Source organism: Lithobates pipiens, unplaced genomic scaffold (assembly GCF_037356315.1).
Source record: "Lithobates pipiens isolate NorthernLeopardFrog02 unplaced genomic scaffold, aLitPip1_a1.2 Scaffold_16, whole genome shotgun sequence".
Taxonomy (NCBI): domain Eukaryota; kingdom Metazoa; phylum Chordata; class Amphibia; order Anura; family Ranidae; genus Lithobates; species Lithobates pipiens.
Window position 1 is genome coordinate 403,120,867 of NW_027507748.1, and position 27,646 is coordinate 403,148,512.

The 27,646-nt window shown below is 42.2% G+C and overlaps 1 protein-coding gene across 1 annotated transcript; it reads left to right on the forward strand.

Moving 5' to 3' along the window:
- The first annotated feature begins 1,779 nt into the window (after nucleotides 1-1,779).
- On the forward strand, nucleotides 1,780-26,075 carry CYB5D2 (cytochrome b5 domain containing 2). Its single transcript, XM_077482355.1, has 4 exons — nucleotides 1,780-2,138; nucleotides 20,662-20,802; nucleotides 21,155-21,338; nucleotides 25,635-26,075. Exons 1-4 carry the CDS (start codon nucleotides 1,862-1,864, stop codon nucleotides 25,846-25,848), a joined length of 816 nt encoding a protein of 271 aa, XP_077338481.1. The 5' UTR covers nucleotides 1,780-1,861; the 3' UTR covers nucleotides 25,849-26,075.
- The last annotated feature ends 1,571 nt before the right edge of the window (nucleotides 26,076-27,646 follow it).

Genomic DNA, 27,646 nt, shown 5'->3' on the forward strand with positions numbered 1-27,646 from the left:
GCTGGGCTCATTAACTCTTCCCCTCTAATTGTACAAGTCTGCATAAAGCCTAAATCTAGGGCACACATATTTCCCATCCTGGATACAACCAGGTGATTTTACCTGCGTGTTGCCACAGTATGCAATCAGGCAGGCCCTTGCACTACATGGTTTTGGTAAATCTGAAGACAAAAATCAGCAGAAAATCTGATACTGTGTATGGGGCTTAAGTGTGTTTGTCTGAGCACTAATACACTGCCCAACAAGAAATCTCTTGCCTTTGTGGCTGTGTGTGGTAAAGAGATGAGCTCTGGCGTGTTATTTGGATATACTGTATTTATCGGCATTTAACACTCACCTTTACTTTAAGAGGGAAGTTTCAGGAAAATGTTTTAATTTTAAATAAAGAACTGTGATGCAAAATAAGGGTCAGAGCCTTATCAGTGCCCATCTGCAGCCTTCGCCATTGTCATGAATGAAGCCTCACCATTGCCATGAATGCAACCTCACCATTCCCATGAATGCAGCCTGATCCATGCCCATATGCAGCCTCGGAGGGGACAGGGAGGGGGCGGGATGAGTGCCAACCGATTACATATAGGAGAATCTCCTGTTTACAAAGCCTCGCCTCCTGTGAGAGACAGAACAGTCGTCCAATGACAGCCCATGAGACGGGACTTCCTATTACAGCCACCGCCGAGTAAACAGGAGATTCTCCTGTATGTAATGATAGTGCTTGTCCCGCCACCTCCCTGTCCCCTCCCCTGCAGCACCGATAAATATGTTATATATCTTTTGTGGCCCCCTGGGCCAAATTACTAGGGGGGGGGGCATATTAAACTGAAACATGAGCCGGAATTGGCCCTCGGGCCGAACTTTGGACATGCCTGCCCAAGAGCGTTACGGCAGTGCTAGAAAATAATGGTGGCCACACAAAATATTGACACTTCCGTCCCAATTTGGACATTTTCACTTAGGGGTGTACTCACTTTTGTTGCCAATGGTTTCGACACTAATGGCTGTGTGTTGAGTTATTTTGAAGTGACAGCAAATTTACACGGTAATACAAGCTGTAGACTCACTACTTTACATTGTAGCAAAGTGTAATTTCTTCAGTATTGTCACATGAAAAGATATAATAAAATATTTACAAAAATGTGAGGGGTGTACTCACTTTTGTGAGATACTGTATATACAGTGCAGTGTACCAAGGTGCAGAGCTCAGGTGTGTGCAGTATACAGGCATACCCTCCAAAATTTTGAGATGGGAATGAGGTACACCTACTGGCAAATGTATGTAAGGTGAATTAACCAAAAAAAAGGTTAATAAAATCCATAAGGGTTTTTTTTTTTTTTTAAACCACTACTACTACTACTACCACTATTATTCCTTTATATTGGCTTTTAAAATTTACAGATGCAGCAATTTTGAATTTGGATGAAAGGTTTAGCACTGGAAAACACTTTTTAAAATATAAAAAGTGCATTTTATATACAACTATATAGATCAGACCAAAATGAGGGACAAATGAGGGGGGAAGAGGGACATTGCTCCAAATCAGGGACAGTTCGGGAGCTATGTACAGGGGTGCACAGTGTTCAGGGATGAATACTTCGCAGAGTTCAGGACATCCTCGACTGGAATCTCAATCCTTGCACATGTCCCCCTATCCCCCCATCAACCACTAAGAATGGCGGCTCCATAGTGATCGGTGTATAGCATGAAAGGCGTAACTATGCAGAAGGTTGTAATGTCCGGCTGTTCCTCTAGGTGGCAGCACTCTCCAGCTTGTAGCGTGACTATCTCGGCTTGCAGTACCCGGAAGGAGCCGGTGTTTTGGAGAAATCTTGCGGCGCCATTGATTTGGTGGTATTAGTGCCCATGCTCGGGTACCTGGCAGCCGCTGCGCTGTGTGTGGCAGCAGTGTTACTTGTACGGACAGACGTGAGGTTTCTGGCCGATGTCCCCGGTCTGAGCTCTCTATGGTCTGAGCAATGTATGGTGAGCGGGGGAAGGCTTATGAATAAAGTGGAGCTGTCCAGCTATGATGGGGGAGCGGCCAGTCCTGGGCTATACCTGGCTGTGCTGGGACAAGTCTTCGATGTGTACAAGGGAAGCAAGCACTATGGACCTGGGGGGTCCTACAGCTTCTTTGCAGGTACCAGGGGGCGCATTCACATATTTAATGTACCATACTGTCGTTCACATATCATTCACTGCGCCATACTGTCATTCACTGCACCATACTGTCATTCACATATCATTCACTGCACCATACTGTCATTCACATATTCACTGCGCCATACTCTCATTCACATATCATTCACTGCGCCATACTGTCATTCACATATCCTTCACTGCACCATACTGTTATTCACTGCACCATACTGTCATTCACATATCATTCACTGCACCATACTGTCATTCACATATTCAATGCGCCATACTGTCATTCACTTATTCACTGCGCCATACCGCCATTCAAGTGTCCTGAATGCACCATACCGCCATTCAAGTGTCCTCAATGCACCATACCGCTATTCAAGTGTCCTCAATGCACCATACTGCCATTCAAGTGTCATCAATACACCATACTGCCAGTCATGTGTCATTCAATCCACTATACCGCCATTCACTGCACCATACTTCCATTCACGTGTCATTCAATGCACCATACAGCCATTCACACATCATTTTGTGCACCATACTGCCATTCACACATCATTGAATGCACCATACCCCCATTCACACATCATTGAATGCACCATACCCCCATTCACACATCATTGAATGCACCATACCCCCATTCACACATCATTCAATGCACCTTACCTCTATTCACACATCATTCAATGCACCTTACCTCTATTCACACATCATTCAATGCACCATACCTCTATTCACACATCATTCAATGCACCATACCGCCATACACATACATGGAGACCATCACTGTCCTGTTCGATTTTTGCGATCTCCAGAATGGGTTTGTGGAGGGGTCTGAATACCCCAAACTAAGGTAGCTGTAGTCCATATTAGGGGGAATATTGAAGTGCAGTGTTCAGAACACATGTCCTAGGGCTCGTGGGGGGGGGGGGGGGGGGGTTCTAAAAGCACGCTCGTCTGCAATTGTTTTACCACCCACCAACCATCCACCTAAATACAAAAATGCAACCACTTAGGGCTGTACCCATGCCATGGCCACAATGCTTTCTTTCACGGCTGCATTCAAAATAAATAAACGGCACTACTGACAACAAACTTAACACATTCAAGTGAAGGGGCCATGCCAAAGCACATGCGGTTGAGGCATAGTGATATTTCTTTGGACGCAGCATGTCCTATTATTTCACTGCATCCGAGCACCACAAACCAAAAATACTATCAAAGCTTATTTTTGTTGAGAAATCACTCTGAAAAATACCCCCCCCCCCCCCCCCCCAGCAGTTCTGGCTATGGCCATGTTGAGTAAAGGCGAATGATTAGTTTAGCATTTACTTCCTGGAATCCATCTGCCCTTAGCTGAAGCATGCATGCAGGAGAGTGTACTTAGATGAGAATACCCCTCCCCCATATGAAGACTCCTGGGATGTTTGACATTATTTGCCAGTAAGGATGAGCTCAGGCGCATTTGCAAACGGCACATGCAGAGCCAGCCAGGAAGTCGGCACTGGGAAGCGCTAATCACAAGCTGTGAGACATTTCCCGATCACTGCTTGTGGTTAGTGCTCCGCAGTGCCGACTTCCTGGCGGGCGCTGCACGTGCCGTTTGCAAACGCGCCTGAGCTCATCCTTATTTGCCAGGAAGTAACTAAAGAAATTAAAAACAGTTTAAATCAAGTAAATATGATACACTTTCCTATCTAATAAAAAGGGAGAGAGCTGCGCTTAATTAACCATACACCTAAATGTAAAACATACAACAATAACTTTAAAGTCGTTGTAGACCTGAACACCACTGTGTGGAAAAAAGTGAGAAAATGTGAATCACTTTTAAGTCCTCTTGTAATGCTATTAATTCACAACATGACATGAAAAATCGTGCCCCGTCATTGGTACCATTGGGAGGAATTGTGCTTCATTGTTGGTATTATTGGGAGGAATTGTGCCCCCTTGTTAGTTTCATTGGAGTAAAAGTGAGCCAAACATTTAAAAAAATAAAAATGGAAATAAATAAGAAAACATTTTTTTTCTTTTTTTTAAGCGCCACGTCCAAACCAGCTCACACGCAGAAGCAAACGCATATGTGAGTAGCCCCTGCATATGAAAACGGTGTTAAAACCACACATGTGAGGTATCGCCAAGATCGTTAGAGCGAGAGAAATAATTCTAGCCCTAGACCTCCTCTGTAACTCAAAACTGGTAATCTGTAGAAATTTTTCAACATCGCCTTTGGAGATTTTTAAGGGTAAAAGTTTGTCGCCATTCCACGAGCGGGCACAATTTTGAAGAATGACATGTTAGGTATCAATTTACTTGGCGTAACATTATCTTTCACAATATAAAAATAAAATTGGGCTAACGTTACTGTTGTCTTATTTTTTAATTAAAAAAAGTGTATTTTTTCCCCCAAAAAGTGCGCTCGTAAGATCGCTGCGCAAATACGGTGTGACAGAAAGTATTGCAACGACTACCATTTTAATCTATGGTGTTAGAAAAAAACATAATATATAACGTTTGAGGGTTCGAAGTAATTTACTAGCAAAAAAAAAAAATGTAACTTGTAAACAACAAGTCTCAAAAAAGAGGCTCGGTCCTTAAGTGGTTAAAGTGGTATTAATTCCTAAGCCTCTGTTTTCACCTAGTGATCTGGCCAGTAGCACGCCTCCTGCATTAGACTGCTTACACTTTGGATCAGAGGTCTCCAAACTTTCTAAACAAAGGGCCAGTTTACTGTCCAGACTTTGTAGTCACTGGTAGTAGAAAATGTACCAGCATCAGCTGGACTAAACAGTCTCCCATTTTTGGTGTCAATGAGAGGAACTGTGCCCCAAAGTTTGTGTCATAAAGTAGAAATGTGCCCCATCATTGGGCCCCATTGTTGTTGTCATTGGGAGGAACTGTGCCCCATCGTTGGTACCATTGGGAGGAATTGGGCCCCATAGTTTGTGTCATTGGGCACAATTGGGCCCATCTTTGGTGTCATTGGTAGGAATTGTGCCCCATCGTTGGTACTATTAGGAGGAATTGTGCCCCATCGTTGGTACCATTGGGAGGAATTGTGCCCCATTGTTGGCACCATTAGGAGGAATTGTGCCCCATTGTTGGTACCATTGGGAGCAATTGGGCCCCATTGTTGGTACCATTGGGAGGAATTGTGCCTCATTGTTGGTATTATTGGAGAAATTGTGCCCCCTTGTTAGTTTCATTGGGAGTAATTTGTGCTCCATTGTTAGTTTCATTGGGAGTCATTTGTGATCCATTGTTGGTGTCATTGGGTGCAACTGCACCCCATTGTTGGTGTCATTGGGCGCAACTGCACCCCATTGGTGTCATTGGGAGGAATTGTACCCCATTGTTGGTATCCTTGGGAGGAACTGTGCCCCATTGCTGGCGTCATTGGGAGGAATTGTGCCCTATTCATTAGTGTCAGTAAAGGATATGGTGCCCCAAGGATGAGGGTAGTAGTGTTAAATGTATTAGCAGATATTGATACCCTAGCCAAACTTCAGCTCACACTTTATAAGCAGTTTCAGGAATATTTTTTATCGTTTGGGGAAAAAGGCTTTGCATAACTAAAAGCTGATAATTGTAGGCACTCCTGTCAGTGCTAAATGGTTTGTCTCAATCCTGTAACTCAGTTGTCTCAAACTGGTGGCCCTCCAGCTGTTGCCAAACTACAAGTCCCATGAGGGATTGCAAAGCTAACAGTTACAAGCATGACTCCCACAGGCATGATGGGATTTTTGCAACAGCTGGAGGGCCGCCAGTTTGAGACCCCTGATCTAATTACTACATATGTAGGATAGCTTATTTTGGTAAAACAAAGCTTAAAAAAAGGAAACAAATGCAGTTATCACAACTAAGAATAGGCAAGCTGCAATATAATAAATGTTTGCTTTTGGGATTAATACATTTTTAACGTGAAATTAAACATGGCGATTGGTTTTAAGTACACCATGTACCCACATACAACCATTCATTGCTATAGGTGGCAGTACAATCCAGCTGTACTTCCCAGGCACAGCGAAAACAGCCTGTGTGCATGAGGCCATCTATAGAGTGACTACGGAGAAAGCACATACACTTGACACAAAATAATACAAATAGTGTAGCGCTTCCCTAATGAATGTGGTCAGCATAAATTGTATGAATAAAGGCAAAAATAATATAAATATGAATGCCTAAAGAAAAGTCCAATATTGGCCGCACATTCCACTATGTAGCAGGCCCAAGGGTGGCCGAACCGTCACAGAGGGGGGAAATTGGACTGGGCGGATGTATTCATGCGAGTCTGCTTGACTGTAACATCAGAGAAGAATGGATAAAATACTTCTTACCGACTTAGTTGGACCCATACAGTCATATGACAGTTGAGTCTAGAAGGCTTTAGGTCACAGTTTGGGACCGAGGAGTACGAAGAGGGAGGTCTGTTGAGCTGATGGATGAGCTCAAAACGATTGTAGGCCCTGTGATGGATCCTTTCAAATGGAACGTCAAGGGTGTATGTAGTCAATCTCAGACGTAGCCCGTTGTACTGATGCTCCAATCTCGCCCAAATAGGGAGGGAGACGTTGTGGAGGTTCAAGCCAAAGAAACAGAAAAAAGGAAAAAAGAAAAAAGGCTCCACATGGTGCAGGTCAGACGGTATAAAAAAGGTTGATTTATTGAAGTCAAAAAATAATTAATGACTTAGTGATCACATAGACAGTCTAAAATAGAAATTAAAAGCAATGTAGGGTGCCAACAGCTCGCCCAACGCGTTTCGACATATGTGTCTTCTACAGGGGCATGTTGGGGCCCACCACATTGCTAGCAAATATATAAGGAGTCAGAGAGGGGTTCCGCCTACCAAAGGGCGGGGAATCCTATCTCGGACAGCCTCTTAAAGATACAATGAACATTTAATCAAATCAGAGAAAACATGTTTAAACACAACAAATAAATATAAATAAGATATAAAAATGTCACTGATACAAGCTATCGAATTAATTTAGTGACAAAAATATAAGAATAAGCCACCACATTCACAGATGGATATCCCTAAGTTAATCATAATATTGAAGGTCTAATCTAACATAAAAATGCAAGAAAATCTAGTACATAAAAGGCATCCCCAGAAATCGCATCCAGCACCAATGCAAATTGTTAAATTAATATAGTGACAAAAATAAATAAGTCATCATGTTCGCAAATAAATATCTCTAAATTAATCATATTAGACATGGCCTCATCTAACATAAAAATGCAAGAAAATCCAATGCACATACAGGACATATAGAAATCGCATCAAATGCCACTGCTAAAAGATCGGACATATACCACCTATTTCACATAGACTAAACTGCAACACCACATAAAGTGACCTGTTTACATTTGTGTAGTGTAATAGAAGGAACTGTGAGGATCTGTATATTGTCCTCATTGTGCTGTTTGAATGTCTCAGACTTATTTTACTAACCGTAAGTGGCCAGGAAAGTGTATATCAGTAACCATAGTGATAGTCCTTACGTGATGATCTATTGTTTACAGTTCAGATCACAAGGTCAGAAGGTGTGTAATAAAAGAGAAGGTACAGCCAATCACTACATACATGTGTCACATGGCTATGGAGGGAGTGGATGTGGGAGTGGAAAAGGACCATCATGTCCAATAGAAAAGACAATTGTACTTCTAGGTCACCACATAGAAATGCAAGGGAAGGAGGGATATAGCGCACCATGGCACACTCCCTCTCCTGTACGTGCTCCGTACTGCCAATCGCAGAGAGCCACGTCAGGACCCATTACCTCGGATCGGGGGCGTGCATGTGCGGACGTCAAACGCTGCGTCACTATGTTACAACCCAGGGGGCGTGTGCGTTTGAACGTATGCGTGCGAACGTCACACGCTACGTCACTACGTCACGACGCGAGGGGCGTGTGCGTGTGAGCGTCACGCATCCAATAACTTTCCGGGGAATAGGGAGGGGAGGGGCCACAAAAAATAGGCGCCGTTTCGCTCGTGGTGAGCGTCACACGCCGCAGGCGTAGCAATACACAGCGCAGCCAATCAGAAAAAATGGGCCAGCTCTACACGTGCGCCGTAACCAATGACGCCATCACGTCACGTTGAATCCGGGAACCTTAAGGAAGCAGGACAACGGGGAGGATACAGAAGGCGTGGCGACATAGCGTCACGTCCAGTAAAAACACCCGACGTAACCATAGCAACCAAGGCATCATAATGATAGTAAATCGAAAGATATCAGGAAAAGAAAAACAAATAACGCCCCATAGCCAGAATGGACAGCTGGTAACAATAGGGAGATATCTAAGAAAAAAATATATATAAAAAATGGTGACATAGGCAAATAATGTGAATTACGCTCATATTACCTAAAAAAGTGATAAGGTGCCAGTGACGTGAGGGTGAACTTAAAGTATAGCACATATCGTATATTTTCTAATAGTAACAAAAATAAAGTCAAGTAATGTGAATTACACACATAATGACCAAAAAATATATATTAACCACTTTCAGACCGGACCATTTTGCTGGTAAATGACCAGAGGTCTTTTTACACTTTGGCACTGCGCTGCTTTAACTGGTAATTGCGCGGTCATGCAATGTTGTACCCAAACAAAATTTGCGTCCTTTTCTTCCCACAAATAGAGCTTTCTTTTGATGGTATTTGATGGCCTCTGCGATTTTTATTTTTTGCGATATAAACGTAAAAAGACCGCAAATTTTGAAAAAAAATGATATTTTCTACTTTTTGTTATTAGAAAAATCCAATAAACTCAATTTTAGTCATACATTTAGGCCAAAATGTATTCAGCCACATGTCTTTGGTAAAAAAAAAGTCAATAATTGTATATTTATTGGTTTGCGCAAAAGTTGTCACATCTACAAACTAAGGTACGTTTTCTGCAATTTACGCAGCTTTTAGTTTACGACTGCCTATCTCATTTCTTGAGGTGCTAAAATGGCAGGGCAGTACAAAACCCCCCCAAATGACCCCATTTTGGAAAGTAGACCCCCTAAGGAAATTGATAAGAGGCATGTTGAGCCCATTGAATATTTTATTTTTTTGCCTCAAGCGATTGAATAATGACAAAAAAAAAAATTTTTTTTTTTTTTTACACAAAGTTGTCACTAAATGATATATTGCTCACACATGCTATGGGCGTATGTGAAATAACACCCCAAAATAAATTCTGCTGCTTCTCCTGAGTACGGGGATACCACATATGTGGGACTTTTTGGGAGCCTAGCCGCGTACGGGGCCCCGAAAACCAAGCACCGCCTTCAGGCTTTCTAAGGGCGTACATTTTTGAGTTCACTTCTCACTACCTATTACAGTTTTGAAGGCCATAAAATGCCAAGATGGCACAAAACCCCCACAAATGACCCCATTTTAGAAAGTAGACACCCCAAGCTATTTGCTGAGAGGCATGTTGAGTTCATGGAATATTTTATATTTTGCCACAAGTTGCGGGAAAATTACAAACTTTTTTTTTTTTTTTTTTTTTTCACAAAGTTGTCACTAAATGATATATTGCTCACACATGCCATGGGCATATGTGAAATGACACCCCAAAATAAATTCTGCTGCTTCTCCTGAGTACGGGGATACCACATATGTGGGACTTTTTGGGAGCCTAGCCGCGTACGGGGCCCCGAAAACCAAGCACCGCCTTCAGGCTTTCTAAGGGCGTAAATTTTTGAGTTCACTTCTCACTACCTATTACAGTTTTGAAGGCCATAAAATGCCAAGATGGCACAAAACCCCCACAAATGACCCCATTTTAGAAAGTAGACACCCCAAGCTATTTGCTGAGAGGCATGTTGAGTCCATGGAATATTTTATATTTTGCCACAAGTTGCGGGAAAATTACAAACTTTTTTTTTTTTTTTTTTTTTTCACAAAGTTGTCACTAAATGATATATTGCTCACGCATGCCATGGGCATATGTGAAATGACACCCCAAAATAAATTCTGCTGCTTCTCCTGAGTACGGGGATACCACATATGTGGGACTTTTTGGGAGCCTAGCCGCGTACGGGGCCCCGAAAACCAAGCACCGCCTTCAGGCTTTCTAAGGGCGTTACAGTTTTGAAGGCCATAAAATGCCAAGATGGCACAAACCCCCCCCAAATGACCCCATTTTGGAAAGTAGACACCCCTAAATTTAGGGATACACTAGTGAGACTAGGTAATAAATGGCGGGTGCCCTGAAACTATAAAAAAATAACTAACCAACCAGCGTCACCTGTAACAGTTATATGGTGATCACTGGTGAAAGGGTTAACTAGGGGGCAATCAGGGGGCTTTATGCGGTAGTATATGGGGGTCCCTGGCGCTATAAAAAGCTGCGGCGAACCTAAATACCTACCTGCCTAACTAGCGTCACCTGTGACACTAATACAGCGATCAGAAAAACGATCGCTTATTAGGCTGGGTTCACACTGGAGCGATGCGGGAACGCCACGAATGCGCGGCGGGTTCCCGCATCGCATGCCTCCCGGCGGCAGTTCACACTGCCCTATGCGAACTGCTGGGAGTGTCAGTGAAATGTTACTGACACCCCCAGATCAGTTCGCATATCGCAGTGCGATCTGCAAACTCGGATCGCATGGTGTGAACACCCATGCGATCCGATTCTGCTGCGGGCCAAAAAAAGGGTCCCGTGCGAATTTGCGGCGGGTGCGGCGGGTGCGGCGAATGGCTGAACTCGAATCGCACAGAGATCGGATGTGATTTGCACTGCAGTGCGGTGCGAATCACATCCGTTCTCATAAACCGCTGCAATGTGAACCCAGCCTTAGTGACACTGGCGACGGGGGGTGATCACGGGGTTAAACCTTTATTGGGGGGGTTAGGGGGGTACCTTAGAACTAAAGGGGGCTAACCCTAACTGCCCTAACAGTTATTAGTCACAAATGACACCCGCCGGGTGATCAGGGGGTTAAACCTTTATTAGGTAATAAATGGCGGGTGCCCTGAAACTATAAAAAATAACTAACCAACCAGCGTCACCTGTAACAGTTATATGGTGATCACTGGTGAAAGGGTTAACTAGGGGGCAATCAGGGGGCTTTATGCGGTAGTATATGGGGGTCCCTGGCGCTATAAAAAGCTGCGGCGAACCTAAATACCTACCTGCCTAACTAGCGTCACCTGTGACACTAATACGGCGATCAGAAAAATGATCGCTTATTAGGCTGGGTTCACACTGGAGCGATGCGGAAACGCCACGAATGCGCGGCGGGTTCCCGCATCGCATGCCTCCCGGCGGCAGTTCACACTGCCCTATGCGAACTGCTGGGAGTGTCAGTGAAATGTTACTGACACCCCCAGATCAGTTCGCATATCGCAGTGCGATCTGCAAACTCGGATCGCATGGTGTGAACACCCATGCGATCCGATTCTGCTGCGGGCCAAAAAAAGGGTCCCGTGCGAATTTGCGGTGGGTGCGGCGGGTGTGGCGGGTGCGGCGGGTGCGGCGAATGGCTGAACTCGAATCGCACAGAGATCGGATGTGATTTGCACTGCAGTGCGGTGCGAATCACATTCGTTCTGATAAACCGCTGCAATGTGAACCCAGCCTTAGTGACACTGGCGACGGGGGGTGATCACGGGGTTAAACCTTTATTGGGGGGGTTAGGGGGGTACATTAGAACTAAAGGGGGCTAACTCTAACTGCCCTAACAGTTATTACAGTCACAAATGACACCAATGCAAAAAAAAAAAAAAAAAAAAAAAAAAATGACATTGGTGTCACTGTGACTGGGGGGCAGGGGTAATTGGGGGGGTGATCGGGGGGTAAAGGGGGGGTGTGAGTGTGCCTGGCATGTTCTACTGTGTGTGTAGAGTGTTGGTGCAACTCACCGATCCGCTCTCCTCCGTGTCGGAACGAAAAATACCGACACGGAGGAGAGAATACATCACTTCCTCTCCTGTGTTTACATTACAGGAGAGGAAGTGATGTCACGGGGGATTCCTATTCGTCGGGAGCGATCGCGAGGGGGTGGCCATGAACGAATGGCCGTCCCCTCGTCCGGGATCGCTCCCGCACGAATACCGACCGCCGCAGGCACCGGGCGGGGGCCCGATCGGGCCCCCGACCCGCGGGAGGCAAGGGACGTACATGTACGCCAATATGCCTGCCCGTGCCATGCTATCGACGTACATCGTCGTGCGGCGGTCGGCAACTGGTTAAAGTGCCAGTAACATGGAAGTGAACTTGGAATCTGGCACATATAGCGTATTTACTAATAGTGTCAAAAATAAATATAAATTCTAAATTGGTCGGAAAAATCCGTCCCCAATCACACGTAGTCTAGAGAAAATGCATAATAATCGCATATATCTAGATTTGGACACGGGACTGAGGATGAAGTGCATATATGTATGAAATTAAGTGAGCGTTGTGCCGTAAAGGGCGCAAACTAAAAAACAAATAGGTGAATATAATTGAAGTGACCTGAAAAATAAATAAATATTGTATGTAATAATGTGAGGAAACACCTAAAAATATTGCGGATTAAAGTGAATAATGAAGTAAACATACAGATCGAAAATGAAAAGAAAAAATGAAGTGTAGTGGTAATAATCCATGACAGGATAAATTAAGCCTGATTAATGAAACTATTGATGTCCCAGTCTGTATTCATGCCAAAGGGGGAATAGCACCTCAATTCATAAATCCAAAATGTCTCGAGGCGCGACACCCCCCTCAGGCATGAATCACAAAAAATGTCTCTGAATGTGTAACTTGCGGATGAACTTGTGCACATCAATAAATGTGTTAAATTTATTGAGTTTTCTAGGTGGGACAAATTTAAGGCCCTTATCTAGAATGCATTGTTCACTCGCTGACAATGTCACTGAGCTTAAATTGAAGATGCCTGCACCTACTGTGTCCGTTTTCTTTTTGTGCTGGATGCGCCTCCCCCCTCTGGTGCCTCGTTTAGTTTTTGGTTTCCTCCGTGTATGGGGGTATCCCTGTGAAAATCCTGATGGTAAGGAGGCCCTGATGGATAATTGCGATTATAAGGGGGTCTAAATGGAGGGTCATCATTGTATGTCATATAGGGTGGGGGATCACGTTGGAAGTCATAATGATCCTCATCCCTAAGAGGTAGGTAACGATTATGAGTGCGAATTGGAGTACTGTGTGAGTAGTCCTCCCTCCTGTGACTATATTTATCGTCCCTCAGAGTTCCGCTATATTCACGGGGAGTGTGTTGGTAACCACCGTTGGTGTTTCCATAGTGTCTCTCTTGGCCGTGACCCTGATTATTTCTGCCTTTGCCTTTATTTTGGGGTTTAGAGCCTTTTCCTCGGTGATTAGGATATCCCCAAACCGATACAATTTTTCCCACTTAGCAAGGGATACTTTCCTTGCAGAAAATGTAACGTATGCCTACATAACATGTTGGGCAAGGGGAAAAGTGATTCTTTTACATCTTCAACCACTTCACGCAGGTACCTTATGAAACACTTTACTACTTGCGTTACCAGGTATATTGTTTATCTGATCACCTGCCCTTGCAACCAACAATATGTTGGTCGCACTATACGCAACTTCTCTACTAGAGTCAATGAACATCTTAGTAAAATCAAAAAAGGGTGTGACAAACACCCGGTTCCGAGACATTACCTTGAAAAACACAATAGAGATCCCACAGGTACCCGCTTCCAAGTCATTGACAAATTTGTCCCAAACTGGAGAGGTGATTCATGCCTGAGGGGGGTGTCGCGCCTCGAGACATTTTGGATTTATGAATTGAGGTGCTATTCCCCCTTTGGCATGAATACAGACTGGGACATCAATAGTTTCATTAATCAGGCTTAATTTATCCTGTCATGGATTATTACCACTACACTTCATTTTTTCTTTTCATTTTCGATCTGTATGTTTACTTCATTATTCACTTTAATCCGCAATATTTTTAGGTGTTTCCTCACATTATTACATACAATATTTATTTATTTTTCAGGTCACTTCAATTATATTCACCTATTTGTTTTTTAGTTTGCGCCCTTTACGGCACAACGCTCACTTAATTTCATACATATATGCACTTCATCCTCAGTCCCGTGTCCAAATCTAGATATATGCGATTATTATGCATTTTCTCTAGACTACGTGTGATTGGGGACGGATTTTTCCGACCAATTTAGAATTTATATTTATTTTTGACACTATTAGTAAATACGCTATATGTGCCAGATTCCAAGTTCACTTCCATGTTACTGGCACTTTAATATATATTTTTTGGTCATTATGTGTGTAATTCACATTACTTGACTTTATTTTTGTTACTATTAGAAAATATACGATATGTGCTATACTTTAAGTTCACCCTCACGTCACTGGCACCTTATCACTTTTTTAGGTAATATGAGCGTAATTCACATTATTTGCCTATGTCACCATTTTTTATATATATTTTTTTCTTAGATATCTCCCTATTGTTACCAGCTGTCCATTCTGGCTATGGGGCGTTATTTGTTTTTCTTTTCCTGATATCTTTCGATTTACTATCATTATGATGCCTTGGTTGCTATGGTTACGTCGGGTGTTTTTACTGGACGTGACGCTATGTCGCCACGCCTTCTGTATCCTCCCCGTTGTCCTGCTTCCTTAAGGTTCCCGGATTCAACGTGACGTGATGGCGTCATTGGTTACGGCGCACGTGTAGAGCTGGCCCATTTTTTCTGATTGGCTGCGCTGTGTATTGCTACGCCTGCGGCGTGTGACGCTCACCACGAGCGAAACGGCGCCTATTTTTTGTGGCCCCTCCCCTCCCTATTCCCCGGAAAGTTATTGGATGCGTGACGCTCACACGCACACGCCCCTCGCGTCGTGACGTAGTGACGTAGCGTGTGACGTTCGCACGCATACGTTCAAACGCACACGCCCCCTGGGTTGTAACATAGTGACGCAGCGTTTGACGTCCGCACATGCACGCCCCCGATCCGAGGTAATGGGTCCTGACGTGGCTCTCTGCGATTGGCAGTACGGAGCACGTACAGGAGAGGGAGTGTGCCATGGTGCGCTATATCCCTCCTTCCCTTGCATTTCTATGTGGTGACCTAGAAGTACAATTGTCTTTTCTATTGGACATGATGGTCCTTTTCCACTCCCACATCCACTCCCTCCATAGCCATGTGACACATGTATGTAGTGATTGGCTGTACCTTCTCTTTTATTACACACCTTCTGACCTTGTGATCTGAACTGTAAACAATAGATCATCACGTAAGGACTATCACTATGGTTACTGATATACACTTTCCTGGCCACTTACGGTTAGTAAAATAAGTCTGAGACATTCAAACAGCACAATGAGGACAATATACAGATCCTCACAGTTCCTTCTATTACACTACACAAATGTAAACAGGTCACTTTATGTGGTGTTGCAGTTTAGTCTATGTGAAATAGGTGGTATATGTCCGATCTTTTAGCAGTGGCATTTGATGCGATTTCTATATGTCCTGTATGTGCATTGGATTTTCTTGCATTTTTATGTTAGATGAGGCCATGTCTAATATGATTAATTTAGAGATATTTATTTGCGAACATGATGACTTATTTATTTTTGTCACTATATTAATTTAACAATTTGCATTGGTGCTGGATGCGATTTCTGGGGATGCCTTTTATGTACTAGATTTTCTTGCATTTTTATGTTAGATTAGACCTTCAATATTATGATTAACTTAGGGATATCCATCTGTGAATGTGGTGGCTTATTCTTATATTTTTGTCACTAAATTAATTCGATAGCTTGTATCAGTGACATTTTTATATCTTATTTATATTTATTTGTTGTGTTTAAACATGTTTTCTCTGATTTGATTAAATGTTCATTGTATCTTTAAGAGGCTGTCCGAGATAGGATTCCCCGCCCTTTGGTAGGCGGAACCCCTCTCTGACTCCTTATATATTTGCTAGCAATGTGGTGGGCCCCAACATGCCCCTGTAGAAGACACATATGTCGAAACGCGTTGGGCGAGCTGTTGGCACCCTACATTGCTTTTAATTTCTATTTTAGACTGTCTATGTGATCACTAAGTCATTAATTATTTTTTGACTTCAATAAATCAACCTTTTTTATACCGTCTGACCTGCACCATGTGGAGCCTTTTTTCTTTTTTCCTTTTTTCTGTTTCTTTGGCTTGAACCTCCACAACGTCTCCCTCCCTATTTGGGCGAGATTGGAGCATCAGTACAACGGGCTACGTCTGAGATTGACTACATACACCCTTGACGTTCCATTTGAAAGGATCCATCACAGGGCCTACAATCGTTTTGAGCTCATCCATCAGCTCAACAGACCTCCCTCTTCGTACTCCTCGGTCCCAAACTGTGACCTAAAGCCTTCTAGACTCAACTGTCATATGACTGTATGGGTCCAACTAAGTCGGTAAGAAGTATTTTATCCATTCTTCTCTGATGTTACAGTCAAGCAGACTCGCATGAATACATCCGCCCAGTCCAATTTCCCCCCTCTGTGACGGTTCGGCCACCCTTGGGCCTGCTACATAGTGGAATGTGCGGCCAATATTGGACTTTTCTTTAGGCATTCATATTTATATTATTTTTGCCTTTATTCATACAATTTATGCTGACCACATTCATTAGGGAAGCGCTACACTATTTGTATTATTTTGTTTGTTGAACTTTGTTTGTTTTTTGGTGTTGGCTGCTGTTTTTGGCTGTTGAGGCCTTTTTCCATATATACTAAATTGTAGCGCAGTGTTTTCCCCTTAAACTGTACACTTGACACAAGCCAAGAGTGACTTTTACAGGAAAATATTTGTATATAACTTTGGTTGATTATGACTCTGATCTATTGTGGTACATGCAGTTTTACTAAAGATAACCTCTTTTGGATCGTGGCCGGATTGTAGCAGATATATCTCTAAAATGCAAGGAAAGAAACATGGGAGTTGCTAGTGTTGACTTGTTTTTGAAGTTGTATTCTTTAAGGCTGTGATCCCGATCCTGGATGTTACTTAGGTCGACTTATAAAACATTTGTGCAAGCTGAATCAAATCTCACTATATATGTTTTCAAATTGATTCATTCCTGCATCATCAGCCACCTCTAGTTGTCAAAATGCAGTATAGGTTTTTGAAACGCCTCAACGAGAACAAATACCACATTTTGGCCACTCGATGGAGCTGATGATACAGTTAATTAATCTATTTAAAGCGAAGTTCCACTCAAAAATGGAACTTCCGCTTTTCCGGTCCCCTCTCCAGTGTCACATTTGGCACCTTTCTGGGGGGAGGGGAGAGCAGATACTTGTCTAGTACAAGTATTTTGCTACCACTTCCAGGCATAGATACCCGAGCCTCCCGTGGGTATCTACTACGACAGAAAGCAGCAGGGACCAGTGGGATAGTGCAGCGCGAGTTGCGCATGCACAGTAGGGAACTAGGATGTGAAACCGCAAGGCCTCACTTCCTGATTCCCTTACCGAGGATGGCGACGGCAGCACCCGACAGCCGAGGGATAGATCGGCTTTGGGTGCTGACTTCGAGGGTGCCCTGGACAGGTAAGTGGGCACATTTTAAAATTCAGTAGCATCCACTGCGTCACCTCCTCACACCTGATTTAAACCTCTGATTGTTGTAGCACTGTGTCACAATCGCTTGCATTGCACAGCAATCATGGGTTTAAATTGGATAGTGAGGAGGCAATATATCACCTCTTCAGCACCTGTCAAATACACGCAGATTGCTTTTCAGGGGAGCAGCAGTGCCTGCTGCACTTGTGAATGAGCCCTTAGTTGCATTCAGCAATGGCCCCCCTAATGCCCATTCACACAAAGTTGGGGGGGTGGTAAAACCCTGCGGTTAAGTTGGCTTATACAGCTCTTGCTCCTACTTCAGCTCCAACTTGACAAGTAATATATGAATTGCACTCTGTTTGATGCTCTCAAATGGCATGTCAGCAAGTCAAGACCATGATCTACCAGTCACCTGTCCACGATCTATTGGTAGATCGCAATCTACAGGTTGCTGACCCCCACTTTAGTCAGTGTATCACTGATCTAGAACACACCTAAATATTATGCATCTGAAACCTTGAACCCTCATCCTTATACTTGTTCCTGGCCAGTGACCAACAGACTTTAACGCCAGGATAAAACTGAGAGCTTCTGGGCTTTGATATTCAAATCAAGTTACAGCAAATCCAATGTGTCTATCCTCAGGAGTCCCCCTCAACTTTGCTGTACTTTGTCTAATGCAGGGAAAATAATAGGTCTGCTGCATAGGGGTCATATTAACCATTCTATACTTTGCTTCCTTGCACTCCCATATGACCCCAAACTGCTACCAGAGCTCTAAAAATTGAACTTCAGGCAGATATACAATAGTATAAGGAACATGTCCAGGATGATCAGGGCATGAAATCTCTAGATTCAAAGGTGAATATTGCAACAAAAGCTGGTTTAGATCTTTTATCTAAATTTTTTACAGGTTTGACACTCTCTCCTGTCCACACATATATTTGCCCCTTTAATACCATACATGTACAATGATGTACAGAAAAACACATTTCAACAGACATGGTGTGAACAAACCCTTCAAGCTGAACTCCATGTGCTTAATTGCATAGTTACATTGGTCCAAAAAGTATGCATATCTCATACCTGAGGGACCAATGTGGAAGTGGTGAATCGCTGTACTAGTCATCGCTACTGCAGTGATAACCACCATCTTCCAGGTCCTGTGCTGAGCACACACAGTTCTTGTTAATGAAGTGATGTTCCGGGCTCTCAATGCATTTTGATCAGGAAAACTGGAGGATCATAAACAGGCAATGGTAATCTCAAACTTCACCACTTAAAACCATCAGTTATGTCATCCTTGTGTGTACAAACCTGTATGTCCTGAACCAGGAGAAGAGGGGGATATCTAGCTTACCCTGGTGTATATTGTATTAATTTCACCTCCATCACCATACTACAGTTAGGGCTGGATATAACTGATTGGTCTCCATACTGTATATGTGTATGGTAGATTTTATTATTTAACATCCATTACCTTCCTCCCACAATCATGTATGGCAGGCCATAGGTGAGGCGGTTTTCTTCCCTCCAATCACCAGTGGTAGGAAAGAAAAGCACTCAATTTCCCCATCAACAGAGTCAGGGTTGATGAAGGAATCCCTCCCATGGAGCTATTGTGTTCTCCTGGCAGGGGGGATTGGGGGTGCAGGGAAAAACCTAAATTGCTTTTTTCACGCCAACAGTAAAGCTAGGTACACACGGGCCACAAATCGGTAAAACAGTTACTGGGCGACTTTTGGCCCATGTGTACAGCTTCTTGTCCGACAGAACCAAATTGAGAGAACAGCTACTAATGAACTAGGCTTTAACATTACAAAGAATTAAACATTAAAAGAGTGGTGCTTATATTAAACAAGAGACAACGGAATAGCAGTTATAAGAATAGGGTTTTTTTAATCTTTCTTTTTTAGATTTCTTAACCAACATGATGTATTACTCCTACTATGGTTTGGATATTTGGAAAATGCAAATGCTATGTATGAATAAAAGAAAAAAATAAAGCAAATCAAAAGAGAAACAAAGGATTTATTGTTTTGATTCATACTCACCTAAGTGGATGCAGCATTGGTCTAATGCTGCATCTGTCCCCCGACACCTGTGCACTGAGAAATCAAACATCTCCGATCACTCGGTTCTTAGAGCTCCATGAGCAGAGGGCTGCTGACTGTCAGTCACAGCTCTCCGCTCTGCGCCTCCATGCTCATTGGAGTGCTAGGCTGTGGAGGGGGCGGAGTGGCTCGCTGAGCGGGGTGTCAGTCCAGGCACCTGGTGAATCCAGACTCCATGGTCGGAATGCCGCAGTGCCTGGACTGGCATTGGTGACGTCAGCAAAGAGCAAATTTCAGAGACCCTAGAGAATAACGTGGCGGTCGTTGCAATATTTTATGTCACACAGTATTTGCGCAGCGGTCTTTCAAATGCAAATGGTTTTGGAAAAAATACACGTCACTGAATAAAGAAAAAACAAAAAAATAAAAAAAACAGTAAAGTATGACCAATTTTTTGTATATTGTAAAAGATGATGTTATGCCGAGTAAATAGATACCCAACATCTTACACTTTAAAATTGCATGCACTTTTGGAATGGTGACAAACTACGGCACTTCAGAATCTCCATAGATGATGCTTTCATTTTTATTTAATGGTTACCAGTTTAGAGTTACAGAGGAGGTCTTTTGCTAGAATTATTGCTCCGACACTACCGATAGCGGTGATACCTCACACCTGTGATTTGAACACTGTTTATTAATGGGCGAGCTTGCGGCACTTTAATTAAAAAAATAAAACATTGAAATACGCTTAAAAGTAAAAAATAGATCGGAAATTGGCAAAAGTAGATTACAATAGATAAGTGTCACTTGTATGATCCATTTCCTTGTGTTTAGTTCCTTTTACTTCATAATTTTTTTATAAATATGTATTTTTATTTTTCTTAACAGCAAGAGATGCATCTCGTGCCTATGTTACTGGGGACTTCACAGAGCAAGGCCTTGTAGACGATGTGTCGGAACTGTCACCCGCACAGATGCTGCACCTCCACAACTGGTATAACTTCTATCAGAAGAATTATACTCCAGTCGGTAGGTTTTCACCTGACCATAGGGTTCTCTAATGTAAAGCTATTCACAGAAGTTTATTTACTAAAGCTGGAGAGTGCAAAATTAGGCTCACTTCTGCATAGAAACCAATCCCAAGTTTTATTGCTACTGCTTAATTGAACAAGCTGAGGATAGAAACTGATTGTACAGCTGCACCAGATTCTGAGTGCTCCAGTTTTAGTAAATCTACCCCACTGTGTGGCTTTTCACAGGTTGCATGGCTTTAATTGGGAATCCTATTTCTACAATAGCTGGAAAGCCACAGGTTTCCAATTCTGAGCTCCACTATACATGTTTAACAAAAGATATCCTCATTGAAATATTTTTCTTTTAGGGAAACTCATAGGGAAGTTTTATGATGAGCAAGGAAATCCCACAAAAGCATTGGAGGATGCACTAGCAACCATTGATATTGGATTAAAGCTGAAAGAGCAGAGGCAAGAGGAGAATAAACAGTTTCCACCCTGTAATTCAGAATTTAATGCTGGTGTCACTAAAGTATGGTGTTCTAAGCACAGGTAAGAGTAAGTACAAGTCTGTCTGATATTAAACCTTAAAAGAGAAGTATTTTTTTTTGATTTATACTTATGTGGATGGAGCATCAGACCAATGTTGCATCTGTCCCTCGCCGTTTCTTCACTGAGAACTGTGCCACCGCACACCACCAATGGCTCGGTTCTCTCACCTCCCCGAGAGGACAGCTGCTGCTTGTCATTGAGCTTCTCTCCACTGTGCTCATTAGAGCGTTGAACTGAGGAAGGCCGCTGCAGTTATAATGCGCAGAATGGCTCCCTTGGGCGAGCCGTCATAGCTGTACGTTGACCCTTTAAGACGCTGTAGGAGGCACGTGCCTGGAGCCGATGCGAGTGCCTGGCTTGCGAGATGACCGCCGGTCACCTGTAATCGCTTGCAAGAGTGAGACCCAGGATCTGTGTGTGTAAACACACAAATCCCGGTTCTCTCAGAGGAGAGGAGACAGATTGTGGGTTCCTACTAAGTATGAACACCGCTCTCTCTCCTCCCTTAGTCAGTCCCATCCCCCCTACAGTTAGAACACACCTAGGGAACACAGTTGACCCTTTCATCGCCCCCCTAGTGTTAACCCCCTTTCCTGCCAAGGACCTTTATACAGTAATCAGTGCATTTTTATAGCACTGATCGCTGTATAATTGTCAATGGTCCCAAAAATGTGTCAAAAGTGTCCAATTTGTCCACTGCAATATCACAGTCCTGATAAAAGATCACTTCCATTAGTAGTAAAATAATAAAAATGCCATAAATCTATCCCCTATTTTGTAGACGCGATAAATTTTGCACAAACCAATCAATATACGCTTATTGCGTATTTTTTTTATTTTTTTTTTACCAAAAATATGTAGAAGAATACATATTGGCCTAAACTGAGGAAAAAAAAAATTTTTGTGAATAATTTGGGATATTTATTATAGCAAAAAGTAAAAGTTTTTTTTTTTTAAATCGTTGCTATTTTGTTTATAGCGCAAAAAATGAAAAACTGCACAGGTGATCAAATACCACCAAAAGAAAGCTCTATTTGTGGGGAAAAAAGGACGTCAATTTTGTTTGGGTACAATGTCGCACGACCGTACAATTGTCAGTTAAAGCGACACGGTGCTGTATCGCACAAAATGGCTTGGTCATTGAGCAGCCAAATCTTTTGGGGCTAAAGCGGTTAAAGAATGTATGTGCCCTGCATCCCATAGAACTGGTTTAGACGTGACATGTCAGATAAGGACAGGATGAGAACAATTTATTTTCTTGCTTGTTTTTTCTGTGGTTTAATAGATGTCCTCTTTGCTTCGGTACCGGCCTGAAGCAAGCATTCTCTTGGTACAGGTTTACATTGAATGTTACCTGCACTTTTTAGTTCAGATCATTTATTTGGCATGTTTGCATGTACCTAATTTGTAGAGTAAATCATGTTCACTTTACTTTAGTAAATAGTTCTGCACCAAGCAGAGGGAGCCAAGGCAGTAGATGGGGCCTGTACCAACTGCTTTTGGGCTTGTGTTGATGGGAAATTGTAGCTTGCATTCAGGTACAATCTACTTGTATTGCTTTGCTTTGCCATAATGTTCTTCCAATGTTCATTTGTGTTCCCATTGACTTCTGCGTGGAGAGATGCAGTTTTGATGCAAAACAAAAGCCCATTGACTTGGGATCTTAGACAGTTCATGCAGTCTAATGCAGAGCCTGTATTTCTGTGTGTTAAAAAAAAAAAAAAAAGTAGTCCTATAGAATTCTACAGAAGGCTACTGCACAGGTGCACCAAGGATTGGAGGCAGAATGTAAACAGAGAGGTCCAAGACATGATTGCAAATGGTTGGAAAACTTCCCAGATGAAAAATTAACAGAGCATATCTCTCGATTGTATGTGCTTGTCTCAGTCCAAAGCACCGAGTGTCATTTCTTTCTGCTGCCTCGTTCCTCTATCTGACAAGTTTTCTGGACACCAAAAGAAAAAAATAAATGACAGGGGAGGGAGTTCCAGCCTGTGATTGGCAGCCTTATCTCTGCTCCTGTGTGCTTTGTGGAGGGGGGGGGGTGTCCTTTCCTTCCAATCTCCTCTCAGAACTTTCCCCGCTGAGCACTGCAGAGTGTAATTTCAGCACCCACCCCCTGCTTTCTGAAAGCTCAGACAAGCTATATAAATTCCGCACTTTGGATGTAGAGGAGAGAGGGCTGCAAAAAAACAGGTACAACTTACATAGGAGAATTTGTGTAATTCTCTGTGTATCACCACTCATTTCACTGGATATATGTAAGGGTTTACAACTTCTTTAGGTATATATCTAAGAAGGGGGCTGGGTTAGCAGTGCACAGTGGGGGCATAGAGTAAAAGTGCACTTAGTTTTAAAAATAGATCACTGGTTTCACCTCTTTTTGCTTTTGACATATGTGTTAAACAAAAAACAGTTCTTAAAGATGTCAAAAAAAAATACAAAAAGAGCAGAATTGAAATTTTAAGGTGCCAAAAAAATCCAATACAAATTGATATTACAAAAATATAGAAATGTTATTACATAAACATAATTCAAAAAATAGTTATAAAAAAGGGGGCAAATAGAGCCTTATGGTCATAAACTAAAGAATGGTTGCCTCTATATGTTTCACCACAATCGTGGCTTCTTCTGGAGCTTTTGTAGGACCTAAATATAATTTCTTCCCTTTTTTTATGTGTATGTAATAAAATTATATATTTTTGTAATATCAATTTTTATAGATTTTTTTTGGCACCGTAAAACTCCAATTCTGCTCTTTTGGTATTTTGTTTTTTAACTCATTTAAGGGAGGTGGTGCATATAGTGAAGTCTCCAACCCCTAATATTACATTTAAATACAGTTCTTTAAGACATCAGGAAAAAAACCTAGTTTGCCCCTACTCCACAAAAATAAATAAATCAGTTTTAATAGCAATAAGAAAATATAGCTTAATCATGAAATTGCTCCGTTCCAAAAAAGGATACAGTACTACAATGCCACTTGGATAATGTATACAGTATCCATAAAGAAATGTGTTACTTTGTCTTCTTACACTGATTCTGTAATTCATCACCAGTGTTAATTTTGATGTCAAATTTCGAATCAGTCTCTTGACTAAAATGCCGTTTTAGTTGTATTTTAGTCATCTGAAATTTAGTCGACTAAAATAGTATTAAGTTGAGGAAAATATTTTAGTCAATGAAATTAACACTGTTCATTATACATCAGTGATGCAGCTAAATCAAGGATTATTGGGTCATTTAAGAGGAAACTACACTTTTGCAGAAAAAATAAATAGCAAAATTGAAAAAATATAAATATTTTTTCCCAATAGTGGTTTCAATTCAATATTAATATTTGACCGCAGTGACAAGAAAATTCCAAGGCGCAAAATGCATTTTTTTCCCCAAAGAAATTATATTTTATGCAAAAATAAAATTATACATTTAGTATTTATACCCGTTTATTATGTGGCATCCATTCAAATTGGCAATATTGGATTAAGGGTTTCAATTGAAATTAGTTAAATCACTAATAGCAAGAAAGAATGTTCTGACAAACTAATTTTCTACAGATGTTTGACAGATTTAGTGCAAACTTCTGAGAAAAGCTATAAGCTGATCACACAAGCAGGAAATTACATTTTAGGGGTATTCTGTACACCAAGGGTATACAAAATGTGTCTGGGTTGCCCTACTGCATTGCAATTTTGGATAGCTTTAGAAATTTAAATTACACATTGAAATAAAAAGGTACTTTAAGAGAACGTTAAAAGAACATTATATTACAAAAGGACTCATGTAGCAATTTTATATGATATAGTTTTTAAACAAAATTTGAGGATTTCCTTTTAGGGTCCTTTCACACGGGGTGGTCAGCTAGAAGGACTCCACTTTGCTCATTGGGAGGTCGATTCACTGATCTCCGCTGAGCAAACGAATGACAGGTCCGTCTTCGCTTACTGTGCAGAGACGGACCTGTTAGAGCCCCACTCTCCTCTATGGGGAGATCGGATGAAGACGAACCACCTGTCTGATTTTATCCAATTCGCCAGACGGATGGAAAATAGGGTCACCATCCGTCTGGATTTCATGGTCAGGATCGGACCGGATAGCAGCAGATATGTCGCCGCTGACATCTGCAGTGTCTGATTAGGTCCGCCCGAAAAACGGACATGCATCCCTGATTGGAAAGCCTGTGTGAAAGAGCCCTAAGTAACAAAATAATATGCACAGTGACTGTTTGGAATTTGTATAGTTTTACCAGTTTGTAGTTGAAATATTTAATTTTTTTTCCATTTGTCTTTCACTTAGTGGTGGAATACAGAGGGACTGGGTTGGTGTTCCCAGGAAATTGTATTTAGCTGGCTATGATGGCTATCGCTGTGTTTGTGTCAGGACGACTGGGCCTCCATCAGAACATCTAGGAGCTAAAGAACACAATGATAAAGGAGATCTAGATAATCCTTCCCTTCAGCAATATAAAGACTGCAATCCACTATTTGACTGGTGTCTACTTAAAGAATAAGGAGTTCATCTTTTAGACGGTCTACTTTAAGCAAATCACTGATGTTAAACAGAAAGAATTAACATTTCAAACTGGCAGCAATAAAAAGTCAATGAACTCTGTGTGTATTGCACTCCATTGCATTGGCAGGTCTAGCAAGAAATGAGCGCCAGTAAAACAAGAGTTTTGACTATGTTCCTCGATTATTTGAGCTTTGTTTATTAAAAGAATAAACATCCTTTTTTGAATGGATCTTCTTTGTGATTTTGTGACAAGCTATAAAGTCAAGAGTAGGTACTCCGTGTTATAAATACCGCATTTCCATCACAAATTTGACATCTTTTAGGCTCGGTTTACACACATGTTGTGCGGGAAACACAGCGAATCCTGTGCGTTTCCTGTACCACATTGAAATTACACAGTGTTCAGGCAAACCACAGCGGGAGTTAATGAGAACACCCCAGCACTGTTCAAAAAACGCAGTGTGATTGACAGAATTGGATTGCATAGGTGTAAATGCTATCTGATTCCAGTGCGGGAGGAAAAAGGGTTCTGCACCTTTTTTTGGTCTGGATTCGGTGCGATTTGGGCCAAACAAATGGCCCAAAATCGCACCACACAGACATTGCATGCAGGCAGCACAGTGACTAAGTGGTTAGCACTTCTGCCTAGCAGCACTAGGGTCATCGCTACGAATCCCAATTATGACACTGCCTGGGAGTTCTCCCTGTGTGTGCGTGCGTGAGTTTCCTCTTGTACACACTCCAGAGACATGCTAGTAGGTTTATTGGCCTAGTATGTGTATGTATGAAAGTGAGCTAAGGACCTTAGATTGTATACTCATTGAAGACAGAGACTGATGTGAATGTACAATATATATGTAAAGCACTGCGTAAATTAATGACGCTATATAAGTTCCTGTAATAAATAAATGTGATTTGCACAGGAATGCAGTGTGAACAACATGTGATGTGCCGTACTGCATATATGTAGTAATAGGAGTCTTAAAGTGTTCCTAAACCCAGGACCCTGCATTCACTATATCTGGTCTCCCACAATACATGGAAATGCAATTATTTTAGTAAATATAAACTGCTAATTACCCTTTCTCATCAACAGTATATAGCAGTCTTGTGACTTCTATCAGTGTCTGGCCGCTGCATGACCCCTGACTTTGTCTGGACATTGCTGATGGGCCCTGTGCCGATCACATGCACCCTCTCAAAAAACGAAAAACCTCTAGCATTACACACGAAACTCAGCATGTGCAGAGTGCCTCCTAGGGCTTTTTTTTTTTTTTTTTTTAACAAAAATGGGTTTGGTTCTTTTAGCAGATGGATTGGGAATAGTAAAACAAAAAAAAAAAAAAAAGGGGGGGGGGGGAGGATCAGACAGGATGTTTTTACACAATGCGCAGGATTAACCTCTTAGGTTCCATGGTCAGTATAACAAGCATCCTTTACTGCATATACAGACCGATTTTATTGTTGTGGGTTTAGTAACACTATCTATTCTTTGAGAAGTAAACTGACCTACTTGTGGGAAATGCAGGTTTGTTAAAATAACTTTGATTAAGGAGATCTTTGGCATAAGTAAAAAAAAAAACAAAAAAAAAAAAAAAACACTGTCTTAACCCCATGACGCAGCTGTCCCACGCAGACTCTAAAATCAAGAACTGAGCAATCACATGACCACCGATCACTCGATTCTTGGTCTGCTTATTCTAGTGCCGAGCTACAGAAGGGGTAGGAGTGGCTGGCTCCAGCTTTCAGCTGGGCACTGAAGGGTGGAGCCAGCTGTCAAACAAGTAGGTGGCTCT

Coding starts and splice junctions, on each gene's coding strand:
- CYB5D2 (XM_077482355.1), top strand. CDS start 1,862: ATGCTCGGGTACCTGGCAGCCGCTGCGCTGTGTGTGGCAGCAGTGTTA. Junction 2,139..20,661: donor GTCCTACAGCTTCTTTGCAG/GTACCAGGGGGC, acceptor TTTTCTTAACAG/CAAGAGATGCATCTCGTGCC. Junction 20,803..21,154: donor GAAGAATTATACTCCAGTCG/GTAGGTTTTCAC, acceptor TTTTTCTTTTAG/GGAAACTCATAGGGAAGTTT.